At 35.3% G+C, this 14,908-nt stretch overlaps 2 protein-coding genes and 1 long non-coding RNA gene across 3 annotated transcripts; 2 read left to right on the plus strand and 1 right to left on the minus strand.

Moving 5' to 3' along the window:
- Window positions 1-2,239: 2,239 nt before the first annotated feature.
- On the plus strand, window positions 2,240-5,006 carry LOC109241996. Its single transcript, XR_002070334.1, has 3 exons — window positions 2,240-2,813; window positions 4,330-4,397; window positions 4,922-5,006. It is a non-coding gene; the product is annotated as an uncharacterized LOC109241996 (long non-coding RNA).
- On the minus strand, window positions 3,667-7,511 carry LOC109241995 (mitogen-activated protein kinase kinase kinase 7-like). Its single transcript, XM_019408824.1, has 4 exons — window positions 7,221-7,511; window positions 6,929-7,038; window positions 4,856-6,806; window positions 3,667-4,241 (listed from the first exon to the last, which is right to left on the minus strand). The coding sequence occupies exons 3-4, from the start codon at window positions 6,783-6,785 to the stop codon at window positions 4,105-4,107; spliced, it is 2,067 nt and encodes a 688-aa protein (XP_019264369.1). The 5' UTR covers window positions 6,786-6,806; window positions 6,929-7,038; window positions 7,221-7,511; the 3' UTR covers window positions 3,667-4,104.
- An 865-nt stretch (window positions 7,512-8,376) lies between these two features.
- LOC109241998 (CMP-sialic acid transporter 1) lies at window positions 8,377-13,220 on the plus strand. The gene is made up of 8 exons (XM_019408825.1): window positions 8,377-8,626; window positions 8,966-9,049; window positions 9,689-9,903; window positions 10,030-10,108; window positions 10,920-11,089; window positions 11,326-11,512; window positions 12,326-12,403; window positions 12,538-13,220. The coding sequence occupies exons 1-8, from the start codon at window positions 8,576-8,578 to the stop codon at window positions 12,679-12,681; spliced, it is 1,008 nt and encodes a 335-aa protein (XP_019264370.1). The 5' UTR covers window positions 8,377-8,575; the 3' UTR covers window positions 12,682-13,220.
- The last annotated feature ends 1,688 nt before the right edge of the window (window positions 13,221-14,908 follow it).

Consider the following 14,908-nt stretch of genomic DNA (forward strand, 5'->3'; position numbering starts at 1 on the left):
AAACTCAATTATTCCCAATACAGCATGACCTCTCGATTATTTTATGTCAAAATAGCACGGTATAGCCAGTTTTCGGACTGGTCATTCAAAAATAGCCAGTGTTTAGCAAGTCAATAAAAAATAGCCATTATTTTGCTGCAACAGAGACCGGTCCAACATAATATACTGGAGTTCGGTGCACATATGTATGAACTCCAGCATATTATGCTGCACCGGTATACTTTGCTGGCTCCAGTATAATATACTGGAGACTGGAGCACCGGTGCTCCAAACTCCAGTATATTACGGTGGACCGGTATACTTACTGGAACTCCAGTATATTATGCCGGAGTTCTAGTATACTTATGCTGGAACTCCATCATATTATGCTGGAGTTCCAACATAATTATCCTGGAACTCCAGTATAATATGCTGGAGTTCAAGTATACTTATGCTGGAACTCCAGCATAATATACTGGCGTATTTTTCCGGGTTTTGAACTGTGTTTTCGCTCAGATTTATCTTTACATGAAAAGTGGCTAAATTTTGATTACTTTTGAAACTGGGCTATTTTTGAACGACCAGTTGTAAATCTGGCTATTTTTGAATTTCGCCCATATTTTATTTTCTTGCCTCCCTTAATCTGATGCTCAAAATCATAATTTTGTATAGCTGGCGATCCTTCAAAGTCTAAAGCACAATCCGTAGGTGCATTCAATTATCACGATCCAAAATCCACTTGTAAATTATTATTTTTTTGTTGGTCATGCTTGTGTTCATTACCCAGAAGTCACTTTTTTTTGTTACGTAAAAATTATTAAACTTTGTGTTCATTACCCAAAAGTAAATTTTTTTTGTTACACAAAAATTATCTTACTTTGCTCTAGTTACCGGACCAGATTTTATAATACTTTTACTTGAAAAGTTATTATCCCTTTTTTATAAATCCTCCAATTATGTAATACCTTCTATATTATACACTAAATAATATATTTTTACCTAAGTGTCTTACTCATTATTAAAATGAATTTATAATATTTTATTATTCATTTTATAATATATCCGTATATTTAATTTTCCAAGGCACTCAATTTGTTTAATCATATTTAAACATGAATATTTTGAAATATAAAAATGACAAAGATATTTATTTTTTAATATTTATTTGAAATAATAAAAATAGATTTGTTTAAGAAATGAGCTTTTTGTAGTTAGTAAAAATTAAATTTTTTTAAAGATATTTGTCTTTAATATTAAGTTATTTTAAAAGCTTTATCTGTTAATATTATTTATTTAAATGGACTAATATGATGTGTCAGCGCTCTAAATGTTGTATTTTATTTATTAGATTAATGAATATGACTTGGCTGATAAATCTGTGAGCTTTAATTTTATAATTTTAGTTGAAAATATTTCATTAGGCATGGTTAAAAACGTTAACTTGAGATTTGTCTACAGTAATGTTACTGACAAATTTAATAGTACTACCTATATATCTTGAAAATTAATCTTAAGAAAAAATTAAATGTACAAATATATTATAAAACATATAAAATAATATAAATTTTATTTTAACTAAAAGTAAAATACCTAGGTAAAATTATATTAGATATTATATAATATAGAAGGTATTACATAAATGGGAGTATGTATAATGTCAAGGGCATAATAAGCTTTACAGGTGAAAGTTTTATAAAATCTGGTCAAAGTGGCTCTTGTGATAACTAGACTATGGTAAAATGATTTTTACGTAGCAAAAGACAAAAAAGTAATTTTTGGGTAATAAATATAAAATTGAATGACTTTTACCTTAAAAAAAGAAAGAAGAAGTAACTTTTCCGTTTCAAATAGTAGAATGGTTTACTCCTTCCGTTTCATGTTAAATGAGGTACTTTCCTTTTTAATCTGTTCCAAAATAAATGAAACATTTCTAAATTTGGAAATAATTCAACTTTAAACTCCTCATTTTACCTTTAATGAGAAGTTTTTATAACCACGCAAAAGTCATGGCCCAACAAAGCTTACCACAAATTTCAAAAGTTTTCTTTTTTTCCTTAAACTCCGTATCAAGTCAAACTACCTCATTTAATTTGAAACCGAAGGAGTATTAGTTTTTGTGTCCCAATAGGAATGCAACATGTATCATCATATTTCATTAGAATTTACCAATTTTCGTTTTCCAATAAATTAATTATCAATAGTAATAAATTTTAAAAATCCTCTATATAAATAGTTCATGAATCAATTAAAACCTGACGTACTCTACTAAACTCTAGCAACAGGCATCGCTACTTGACCCATTTACTTCCTACTTGATCCCAGGTTCGACTCTTGAGATTGCTGCTTGACTTTGTTGTTTCATCTGGACTATTTTTCGTGCATTTTCGTTTAAAGGTTTGAAATTTATTTCTCGGATTCTTGATTTTCTGTTATGTGTTTCTGGGACTAATTTTCTTGCTTTAACATTTCACCCTCTCAAATTTGTTTATTCTTCTTCTTTTGAATCGTGTATAAACTAGTGTCTGGTTAGGGTATCGCGTCGTTCTGGATATTGTTTCCTCAAGCGGAATGTTAGATTTTTATTGGCCAGTTTCAGAAAATCTTTCCGACTTGATTCTGCCTCCAACTCCTTTAAAACAAAGAAGATAGTGATGTGTGTGTGCGCACGCGCTACTGAAGATTTATTTCTCTGTTCTAATTTTGTTCTAATTTTTCACAGTCAAGATCTAATTTCAAAATTTGAGTAACTCAAAAAACGCTTTTCTACTTGTTCAGGAAGAATCAACTTTTGAAAAGCATGAGATCTACATACATGACGATTCTAGAAAGATAAGGTTTACATCTACTTGTTTTTTTCAAGGAGTCTCACATGAAATAGAATCCTGATTATTTGAATGACGAGTTTGAAGCAAATGATCGTATTTCAACTTCTAAAACGAGCTGGTTTACTTTTGTTTACTTTTTTGCATTAATTTGTCAAACATTAGATCAAACATTCACTCCATTATGAAGATGCAATGGAACTTGAAGGGTTGTGTAGTGCGATTGTCGCTGGTTTTAGAGCACGAGAAATCAGCCAATCCATTCTCGCTTGAATTGCTTCTGCGTGGTGAAAAGGTATCTTATAATCCTTTTTGCTAGATGTAGTTGATAGTGGACCTTTTGTAAAAAGGAGCAGGCTAGACTTCTCATGTACTCGGTTTCCTTTAAAAGGTCAATTCCTTCACCATCAAATGCATCTAACAAAAAGGATTATATGATATCTTTTCATCCTGCATAAGCAATTTAAGTGAGAATGGATCGTCTGGCTTCTCGCAATTTGAAATCAGCAACAATCGCACTACACAAACCTTCAAGTTCCATTGCATCTCTGTTTGTTTAGGAAGAAGCATTTTCTTTTAAATAAAATTACTATATATATGACCATTCAGAGTTTAAGAGAGGGCAATGTATGTGCATTTCTTTTTTATGTCAATATCTTTTGTCCGTAGATTCATTTTGCTCTGGCATTTCTTTCAGTTCTATACAAAATGATATTTACGTTAATATGGTAGTTGATCTCTTCTTCATGCACCTTAAGGATAACTGATATATGCAGCTCAAGGAGCACAACGCTAATATGATGGTGCCATTTTCTTCTCTTTGTTAGAAAGCAAATGGAAGGCACACCGAATCGGGAGACAAGTCTAAGGAGGCACAATTGACACTTTTGAACCAAAAACCTTTTTGCACTCACAAAACACTCATAATTTTTAAAAACTACAACTGTCCAAACACATCTTTTTGCAAAAACTTTTTTCTCCAAAACAAGGATTTTCTCCAAAATTGTCCGCACGGCCTAATATGCTCTCTGCAAGCTGAATGAGGGAGCTGAATTGCCTCTTGGAACCCTTCCAAATCTTACACAATTCCGGGTTGTAAATCTAATCTGATAAATGAGGATCAATGAGGAGCCTCTAAATGCCGCTGTTCTGAACTTCCAGTCCCTTCCCTATATGAGACACTAGGGTGGTATATATTACACAAAACAAGTAACAATAATGAATATCTTAGACCACAACCATGTTATTTGTTGATCGGGTTGGATCAGAATGTATTGTAAAATGTGGATAATTTGGAAACTAGTTAAGGAAGCTCCGAATCTGATGCATGACCAGATGATCTCCTTGTTCTTGGGCTGTTCATAATCATTAGCTGACTTTCGGAATTCTGCCTTATAGTGCGTATTTGTGGAGGTCTTACCGACCGTCCCCTTGGTGTTCCTGGAACAATGATCTCATGATGATGTTTGAGACAATGAAAAACAATATGGAAATTGCATAATTGGAATCGTTCTCCTTTTCTTTGTAGCTTGCACTAATAGTTGAGGATAAGGGAAGTGAAGATGCCGGTAGACTAATCTACAATCATTGCACAAGGTATCGCATGCATCAATTTGTAGGTTCTCTTGGAATCATTCTTGTTCTGGCAATACTGTGTTACTGAAGCTCATAGATACATAACCTAACTAGATGCTGTGGCTGCTCATATTTCATGGTATTGCTAAGAACCCTAACATTATCTATGTAAAGGATCAAAGTTGATGTGATTTTAACTTTAAGATAAGAACTTCTTAACATGATTACTTTACATCTACCAATTAAGTGTTCCATAGTCCTCATCCGGTTATAACAAATGAGAACTTATTTTGTGGATTTTTGCTGGTAAGGAGAAAATAACAATAAAATAGGGTTATATGCTGTTACTGGTGTCCCAGAGTTTCTGTTAGGCTGTCGACTTTCTGTAAAATTTAAGAACAAGGTAAAGTAGCCCTTAAGAAAAGGCAAGATTAAGCTAAAATATTGCACGATATAGCTTTTGAGCCAAGAAATCGTACCTGGTTGCTTGCCGACTTTGATATCTGCAGGTTTCTTAATTGAAAGTCTCCTGCTCAAAATCTCAGGAGATGCAATATTCTTCTTTTCGGTTGGTGATGGAAGTGGATCATCTGCTGTTACAGGATCATCCCCACATGCTGAAGCTCCATCACTTCCTGATTCAGAATTTATGTCTCTGTGACTTGTGCTTGACTTTTCTTTCTCAGTCACCCTGTACGCAAACATTTGGAATGGTATTTGTGTGACAGGCAGAGGATCAGATTCAGAATTTCCTAAAAAGGGGAAGCTCCTTAAGATGGCAGCCTCAATCTCGGCGTAGTCTACTGGTGGCAATGGTGAATCTTGTTGGCCGTGTTCAGGATTCATCACCAAGAATCTCTTTACGTAGCGGAGAACCCTGCAAATGGATGAAAAACTTGGTCGTTGGTATGGATCAGTATGCCAACACTTCTTTGTCAAGCTTGTCACATATTTTGGTGAGTGAAATGGGAATAATGGCCTCTCTCCTGCCCTTATATTTCTACTCATTTTATCTCCTTGTAGATGGCTATCTTCAAAGGGAACTTTCCCTGTTAATACCTCAAAACATATCATCCCAAAACTGTACACATCAGACTTCTCAGTATACTTGATGCTCCCTCCATCCCCCGACTGCTCTTGTTCAGCTAGGACTTCTGGGGCAAACCAAATGAACGGGAGAGTCCCATTATTTTGACTCACATGAGCTTTCTGAGGAAGCTTGATAGAACATGATGAGCCAAATCCACAAACCTTTGCATGTAAGTACCCTTCTGTAGTTATGTTCCTCGCCTTGACAAGGATGTTGGAAGGACTCAGTTCACCATGATATATTTTCTTTGAGTGGAGGTATTCCATGCCCCTTGCAATCTGAAGCAGTAAATCAATTGCAACTGGAAGAGAAAATGGTACGCGCTTTCTTGGTCCACAGATCTCTTTGATGTAACTAGATAAATCTTTGTTCATAAGTTCCATGATTAAGAAACATTCTCTCTTTTCTTCATCACTGAAACCACAGGAGACGTGCATTATATTTGGATGAGAGAGACTCAGTTCTTGAGTGATCTCTGGAATCAGGGGCTTAATATCCCCAAACAAATGCCTTAAACAGAAGGTTTCCCCCAACCATTGGATCTCCTTGTATTGGCTTCCACTACCTAATCGCCTTCTTATCTGGTAATCCTTAGAATTTACAAGAACTGAGCTAGGTAAGAGTTTGTGATCATTCTCTGTCTCCGTCTCGTTTAAGTTCCTCAAGAGGAGATCAGCAAGTCGTAGCTCGTGCTTTGTCAAAGTACATGAACCTGAATTCTTCTTCTTCCCGCGAATTTTATTCTGCATTATCCACTTGTCTTCATTCCAAACTAAGCTTACCCTTTCACAGAACTTCTCGGAAACCAGATACTGCTTTCCGAATTTCCATTGGAAAATTCTTGGGTCTTTACACTCTTTCTGATATTTCATTGAGTAAATGAATCTCTTCTTCTGTATCTCATCATGGTCACTACCTGAAATCTCTCCTGCTATTTCTATGGCCTCAATGACAATTGGAACGCAACAGAGCAAATTGTGGATGTGAAATTCAACAGAATCTGTATTCTTGTAAAGAACTATGGCTTTTGCCCAGAAATCCTTCATTTCCAGGGATTGCTTGATGTACTGTTCTGCTTCTTTGAATACCCTGAGAAGCTCTTTTAAGGGGTTCTCAATAATTTTCCATTTGATATTCTTCTCTTCAAACCTCAAGTTCTGTTTCATGGTTTCTGCAATTGTCTTGTAGGCACATTTGAGCATATCCACCAACAAGCAACATTGTTTCTGATTTATTTGTATGTCATCTTGGAAAACCATTAGAGCTTTAAGGCTCCCAATTACCTCTCCTATCTGCCTGAATTCCTCCAGCGCCGGCATGCTTGGACATATATATAAGATCTGGTCATAAGCATATCAATCAATTACATCTCAATTATGAGTAAAGAAAATATTATTGCCTATGAATATCACATGTATTTTTGAAGGCGAAAAAAGAAAAAATAGCAAAGGACATGGCTTACCAAGAAATTGTGATTTTTGAAATGGGGTTCCAACAAACGTAAGGGAGATCAAAGTTGGCCTTGATTAAACATCAAATGCCAAACTGCATCGTCCAGTTCTTGTTCACAACCTGAAGATTCGTAGACCAAAAAAATGTATATCAAACTTCCCTAAAGAAAAAGGGGAAAAGATGGGGTCTTGAAATGAATACCAGCTGCAATATATTTCTTGAGAAAATATGAAAATGTTAAACGGTTGTGAATTGGATATGAGCCTCAAAGAATTTACAATTGGTTGCAATGAACGACTTACTCTACTAGTGGCTTGGCTTCGTCATGCTCCTTTATCACATTAAGTAATTATGAATCGTTAAAACCTTTATGAATATCTCTCTTGGCAAGGCTATTGGACTTGCTACCAAAAACAGAATATGAAATTGTTAAGGTTGTTGAATTGAATCTGAGCTACTAGCAATCAAATCTTATACCGCAACGTAGAACTTGATTGCATAACTATGACAATGGATCACAGGGGGGCAATCAAGCTCTCTTGGAATTTTCAGAATTACAGAAACTAAGAAAATAAAGTAAGAAATGGTTTTGAAACAGGAACTTTGTTGATGGCCCAACACTTGGCAGATTCTCTAGTATAATTTGCTTGCGCCAAATTGCACGTTTTAGGCCGGCAAAGCTGTATATTCCATAAAATACGTGCTGTTGACATTTTCGAGTTTGTAATATGTGAAAGGTATCACTTTCTATATCGTTAGTCGCAATGCCTCTTTCACTGCTTCAACTCAATATTTTGACAATAAGCATAACTTAATATAAATAAGTATTTCGGGAAAAAAAATAATCAAATATATAGTTATTTCTACAGAGTAGAATGGAATCATATGAATGGTTCACATTAATATCAACTTACTTGAGATTGGTGTATAGTCGATTGATTGTTTAAAATTTATATAATTTGAGTATAAGAAAGTAAATGCTTTTGCAACCACTGCTCAGGAGGTGGATCCACCCATACCAATTCTGAACATTAAACCATGTAATAATACAAAGAAGAAATATTATCTTAATAAATATCTTATTTTAAATTTTCTAACAAGTCATATATTGTATAGTTTTATGCCTACAATATTTTATACCAACAAAATAAAACAGAAAAAAAAAAAGAATGCATGAAACAACACTAGCATTTGCCGACCAAAGGAAGAATATTCTATAAGAAAGTTAAGAAAATGATTTCTTCAACATTTACATTTACATTTACATAGATAGGAAGATTCCAAAAGTAAAATTTCATGGATGGACTAGTGAAATGTTTTTTTTTTTTTTTTAAATTTTTTTTAGTGAAATGTTGATTTCTTTTAATGTATGATATTCGAACAGCTTGCACACATCTGAACTGATAAAGTGCTAATCTATTTTTTTTTAATAATATATGCTACAGCCTACACGCATACATATATCAAAGATCGACTTCTTTTCTTTTCACATGAAGAGTTCCTTTTTTGAAAAAGAAAAACACTCGGAAATACCCAGTGGCGCTGTGACAGTGTGTTCGTAATTTCAGAAAACTCCTCAAAGAAGAAAGCAGAACGGAGAGCAGAATTTCCGATTCACATTTCGCCGGGAAAAGGCAGGTAGCGAATCTCCGGCGATATGCGGTGGTACGTCGTCGCTTCGCTTCTCACCGTTCTCACCAGCTCTCAGGTTTCTCCTAATTCCACTCTCCGTTTTCTGCTTCTCGAAGTTTCACATCTGATCTGTGTTTCTACTAACACTTAGAATATTAGCTCATGAATATGTGTGTAAAATTGCTATAGCTACAATTTGAAAGAGTAAAATCAAGTTCACTTTTCATCAAGAAGTGTATTGAGCCGATTAATGAGATTTTCTGTAAGCGTTCCGCATTTTAGTTTGCATATTATTGTATAAGTGATAATTAGTGGTTTGATTACATATCAAGTGTCGATTAATTGAAATTAGATACATGTAGGTTGATAATCTTGGATTTATGGATTAATGTTCGAATTATGCATTCTGTGACAGGGAATTTTGACGACGTTATCTCAAAGTAATGGAGGATACAAATATGATTATGCTACTGTTCCTTTTCTAGCTGAAGTTTTCAAGGTATCATTTCTTAGATTAGCTTTTTCTGTTTAAGAGGGTGGGTACATCGTGTTCTATTATTTTAATTAAAATACTAGAATAAATAGGATTTTGAGGAATGCTCTTTTTTGCTATAGCTTTCAAGTAAAACTTATCCTGAAGTAGAAAGGAAGCTTTAAATTGGATCCTCATTCTTCTTATACCAGCTGTACTATCATGTTTTGTTCCTTTTCAATTTACTAATTTAATGTTGTGTTTGCCGTTATGCTCTATCATCATTAAAAATACTAGAATGAAAAGCTGTTGAGGAATTCCATCTCCCCTCTTTTGGATTCTGTATAGAATGTTCCTCTCTTAATCTTCAGCTTAATGAAATGAACTACATCTATGTCTCTATTTTTTACAAAAGTTCGCCTCATATTCATCATTAATTAGAGCAATCTCTTAAAAACATATGGATTATCCTACTTTAAAAAAGAATAGATATATAGTTTGTATGGAAGATCCTGTTTGACTGTATATCTACCTTTGGAAGGATCTTTTGGAGAGGGCATTGATGGGGCTATTTGCTGTGTAGTAATCCTTTTTGCATTATAGTTACTTCTTGATTTGAGGATTTTCTCTGATATTTTCCTCATTCATTCATTTGTCAAACTGCAGCTTTTAGTATCTAGTATCTTTCTTTGGAGAGAGATGCAAAACTCACCGCCTCCCAAGATGACAATGGATTGGAAGAGTGTTCGTTTATACCCGATTCCATCTATCATTTATCTCATCCACAACAATGTGCAGTTTGCTACATTGACATATGTAGATACATCGACTTATCAGATAATGGGCAATTTAAAGATTGTTACTACGGGAATATTGTTCAGGTGCTTGGTGCTGACTTTTTTGCCTAGTTTCCCACCTTTATTTCGCTTCTTTTCATTCAGCATCAATTCCTTATTTCCTGCATTGAACTTGGTAAGTAAATTAGAGAATTATCTTTCATATTTTAGGCTGTTTCTGAAGAGGAAACTTACAAACTTGCAGTGGATGGCAATTGTACTTTTGGCTGTTGGAACAACCACAAGCCAGGTGATTATGGAATCTGCTTGCCTATTGTCTAAGCATCATGATTTGGGTGCGTTAAACCATGTCATGTGTAGAAATTTTCTTTTAGAGACCTGACCAGAAACTTAATCATGTATGGTGTTGGAAACAGCATTGTCAAATTGAAGTCCTGTATTCCAGCTGTTATATTAATTTCAAGCATAACCTGTTCTTTATCATGAAAGATGGTTACTGCTCAGTGATTGCTCATATAGGATTATGCTACAAGTATAATGGATTATTGGTTCAGTTATGGGATCAAAATTCTCAGTAAATTGCCTGCAGATTTGATTCTATATGCTATTATGGATGTACCAGTGTAGTTTGTAATATATGCTAATGCTCTCTACTGTTTTTCTTAGGCAATCATTCAATTTCAAAGACTGGATCTTTTTAGTATTGCCTGTCTGCATCTAGTTCAAGCTTAACCTTATGACTACTCCAGTTGACTTATCCTCAATATGTGGATATATTACAAAAGTAGATATCAGAATATTGCCTCTTTTGTCACCGTTTTGAAGAAATAAAGTGATATTCTCCATACCAATTATGTGACACTCATTCCATTTTGAGACGTCTCAAAATGTTTGACCCTATTCCATTTCTGAACAACTTTCTCAACTTTCAAGTACTCAAGTCCTAAACTTTGATATTATGTTTCTGTTAACCATTTATTTAATATTGACTTTTATTATTACTAATATAGCATGTAAGTCAATTTAAAATCTCATGTCCAGTCAAATAGGACTGAGGGAGTATTAATAATTGCTCTGCACTTGCCTGGTGTTCAACACAGGTGAAAGGCTGTGGAGAGGCTTCTTGTGACTCACTCTTTTCATCACCCATTCAAGGATATTTGTTTGGTGTACTCTCTGCTTGTCTTTCAGCACTGGCTGGTGTTTATACTGAATTCTTGATGAAGAAGAATAATGACAGCTTGTATTGGCAGAATGTCCAATTATACACGTGAGTTCTTCCTGACCAAACGATATATACTGGTTTGGTTATTGAATCCAATTGAGTTCATTCTCTCATACATATGTTAAAACTCTAAAGTAGAAGATGGTTTCATGTGACTTTAAGGAAGAAATTTTGTTAGTCTTCAGATACTGATTGAGTCCTGTTATGCGATCAAATTTCATTCTATTAGTAAAGGCCCTTGAAATCAGTCAGTTAATTTAAATAGTGCATTGGACTTTCAGATTTGGTTCAATATTCAACATGGGTCGACTTCTTATGGATGATTTTAGAAGTGGGTTTGAGGAAGGACCTTGGTGGCAGCGCCTTTTCAATGGATACAACATGACCACATGGTTGGTAGTGTTGAATCTTGGAACCACTGGCCTTTTGGTTTCATGGTTGATGAAGTATGCTGACAATATTGTAAAGGTACCTTATCTTACCGAATTAGATGCATTTGCTTTCTGTTCCATTTGTGAACGATTCTGATCACCTTTGATAAGTTTGTTATGAACTGTAGTTACATATCAATAAAAGTTCTTTTTAATTCCCCTTGATTTTCATGGCAATTGTCTATGTTCTTGTACATTAAGAGTTACAAATCCTACTATATAACGTTAAAGAATTTTTAGATTCCTGATTCCGGTTCTCAAATAAATTATCCAGGGATGAGAAAGCCGATGAGTTATTTTAGATAGCATCTCTGCTTAGAAATTGAGAGAGGCTAAGGGGAAGGGGGCGGTGACGGGACAGGTGTAGTTTCTCAATGAGATGGAAGTTTTTATGGGAAGAAAGATAACTTTTGGACTGTTCAAAAAAACCCATAAAGACTGGGTTCGAGCAACTTAAATAATGCATCTAGGCGCAATGTTGCTGAAAAGAAAAGGAGAAAAAAAGGAAATGAAATTCATACTCATGGTTGCTTGCACATAGTGTGTGTTGAACGAGAGATGAAGTGTCATTTCTCGTTCAACACTGCAACTGGCCATTATTTAAATGTATAGAGATAGCTAGTTGATGATATGCAGGTCTAGTGATTTTGTGTAATAAAGTGTGTATCAGTTGTTTTACCTTTCTATCTTGGTGATTCAGAGCTTTTCCAAAATGATTGCTTAGCTATAACTATGTGATGTCATTTTTACTGGGAATTTGTTTGTTTTGCTCTCTTTTGAATGATTGCTCCTTTAGTCTTCCTTTTGCTCTTCTATCCGAATAATCAAATTGTTACCTGTTCTTTTTCAGGTGTATGCCACTTCTATGGCGATGCTCCTGACAATGGTGTTATCAGTGCTCCTCTTCGACTTCAAGCCAACTGTACAAGTAGGCACCAGAAAGCTGTTTCTAATTTGCATTGCTTTTGTTATTTGCCCTTATATTTCATAAACATCTCTTTACTGTGTCATTGTCAGTTTCTTCCTTAGTGTTTATTCTATTCTTAATTTTTCTATTTGCAGCTCTTTTTGGGTATAATTATCTGCATGATGTCCCTACATATGTATTTTGCTCCTCCAAGCACGATAGTGGATTTGCCTTTGACAGTAAAACCGGCCTCTGAGAGTGTATCTGAAGTTTCTGTTGAACGAAGAACAGATTCCTGATGTACAAAATACTGCCACCAATTTTTTTCTTTGATTTGTGCAAAGCGCTTTACAAATTTGAGCCTCAGCTAAGGTCTGCATGACCATCACTTGGATTCCAGGAAATCAAGATGACGTGATTCAAGAGTTGAGATTAGAAGCTTTCTGATGACGGGAGTTTATCACTGGCCTGGTAATGTGCATCAAAGTTAGACGAGCACTGTCAATCTTTTGTCTCTCCTTTTGTACCCAAACCAAGTACAAACTTTATGCCACAGTAACAGTTCCTTTTTATGCTCTGTGCTTTTCTGGTGTCACTAGCAAACGCGCACGAAATCAAGAAAATGCAGGCAAAGACTAGGATGTGGATTACATAAACTTCTCATGTGTTCTGTTATGATTCATATCCAAAGTTAGCTAGTATGGGTGCATGAAACTTTGAGTGGAACAAGTTGCATTAGAGACAGATCTTTCTTGTGCCAGAGTATCTTGTGCTTTAACTATAAAAATCATGTAATTGCATGAAAGAATAGCTTAGTAATTTACCTTTTTCATGGATGTATGTGGCACTTTGGACACGGTGAGTATATTTACAAGTCATTTACAGGTTACTGGTAATGCTGAAAGACAGTTAATTACTTGTAGGGGAGAAGGGTCAAAAATGCCCGTCTACTATGTGAAAAGGATCATTTATGCCCTCCGTTACACTATACCCCGAAGTTATAAAACTAGTGCAAAAACACCCCTCCTCCGTTAGGACCCTCCACCATGGCCACACCGTCTCACATGACATGACGTTTCGCTGATATGGACACCATATGGCACACCACATCACTGTCCCAATCATATTTTGCCCTCTTCTTCCACCTCTTCCACCAGCACCTTCCCCTTCACCCTGTCTCCCAAAAGAGATCATCCGTATACACCAAAAAAAAAAAAGAATTTAAGGGAAGTTGTTTACTAATTCTATTGAGCAAACAGAACACAAAATATATTGTTATCTAGACATATTGTACCAAAAAGAAAAGGATTCTCCAGCATACATATGCTTGTATATTCCTAAGAAAGGGAGGGAAGGCAAAGGAATTCATTAAAGCTTTAATTCTGGGAAGGAAGCTCCTCTCTGCACCTTAAAGTTGAAAGTTTTATAGTTGGATTATTAACGCTCTTCAATTTCTTAATTCACATTAAAAATGAAGAGTTTAAATACATTTTTACAAAAATTGAGAAAGTGGAAAAGATAACTAGTCATCCAGAATTGTTTGAACAAATCATACGAAAACACAACATGCATCCAATCGAGAAAAAAAAACCGAAAAAAGACCAAAATTTCACTTATATCCAAACGGAAAACGAAATAAGTAAAATTTTGTATCCAATTTTACCAACTTTAGGGGAAGAAAAAATAGAGCGAATCCAACTAGTATAACTGGGGAACTCTCCATGAGCTTACAAAATATCAATTCAAGCAAACAAGGTGATGGTGGCGGTGGTTGGGTAATGGAAGAGGTGGTGGTGGAAGGAGAGGGTAAAATATCGTTGGGATACTAGTGATCCTTGAGATGGTATGGCCATCCTAACGGAGGAAGAGTATATTTGCATCAGTTTTATAACATGGGGGTAATAGTAGACTAAAAGTATAACGGAGAGTATAAATGATCCTTTTTGCATAGTAGAGAAACATTTTTGGCCCTTTTCCCTACTTATAGATTGTCTTGTTGCTGCAAATTTTGTTGGGCTTAAATAGCTGAGCTACATTGTTAGGGCATTTTTGAGGAATTATCATTTTGGTTTGAATCCCAAATAATTAGGCTTAACAATAATGTGTCTTTTTATTTGTATCCTTATACGTACCCAATTACCCATGGGGGAGGGTGGCCCTAGACGTATGAAATTCGAGCATAGCCATATACTTGCTTCAAGCAACTTGAGTATTAAGTATATTGCTGATATGGACAAAAATCCGGAGAAAATTGAACCTAAAACTTGGTTGGCAAGTGGGTCGGTCCCGGGCTTAAGTGGGCTAAGTGGGCCGGTCCCAATTTAAACGGGCCAAACGGTCCCTGTCCTGGTGGTCTTTTTGTAGGAACCGGCCCGGGACCGGGCCCACGAACTAATGGTCCCGGACTAAACGGTCCCAGCCGCTGGCTAAGTGGACCCAGTGGATACATTTTTTTTATTTTAAATTTTATAGAAATCAGAGAAAAAAAGATGTTAATAAAAATATCTAAGGCAATTCCTTGTAAAT

The sequence above is a fragment of the Nicotiana attenuata genome, unplaced genomic scaffold, assembly GCF_001879085.1.
Source record: "Nicotiana attenuata strain UT unplaced genomic scaffold, NIATTr2, whole genome shotgun sequence".
NCBI classification, from domain to species: Eukaryota; Viridiplantae; Streptophyta; class Magnoliopsida; order Solanales; family Solanaceae; genus Nicotiana; species Nicotiana attenuata.

Bases quoted from the DNA above. Each gene is read 5' to 3' on its own strand.
- LOC109241998 (XM_019408825.1), top strand. From the start codon at position 8,576: ATGCGGTGGTACGTCGTCGCTTCGCTTCTCACCGTTCTCACCAGCTCT. The intron at 8,627-8,965 runs GTTTCTCCTAAT...ATTCTGTGACAG, and splicing joins CCGTTCTCACCAGCTCTCAG to GGAATTTTGACGACGTTATC. The intron at 11,513-12,325 runs GTACCTTATCTT...GTTCTTTTTCAG, and splicing joins ATGCTGACAATATTGTAAAG to GTGTATGCCACTTCTATGGC.
- LOC109241995 (XM_019408824.1), bottom strand. From the start codon at position 6,785: ATGCCGGCGCTGGAGGAATTCAGGCAGATAGGAGAGGTAATTGGGAGC. The intron at 4,242-4,855 runs GTACGATTTCTT...TCATTGTTCCAG, and splicing joins CAAAGTCGGCAAGCAACCAG to GAACACCAAGGGGACGGTCG.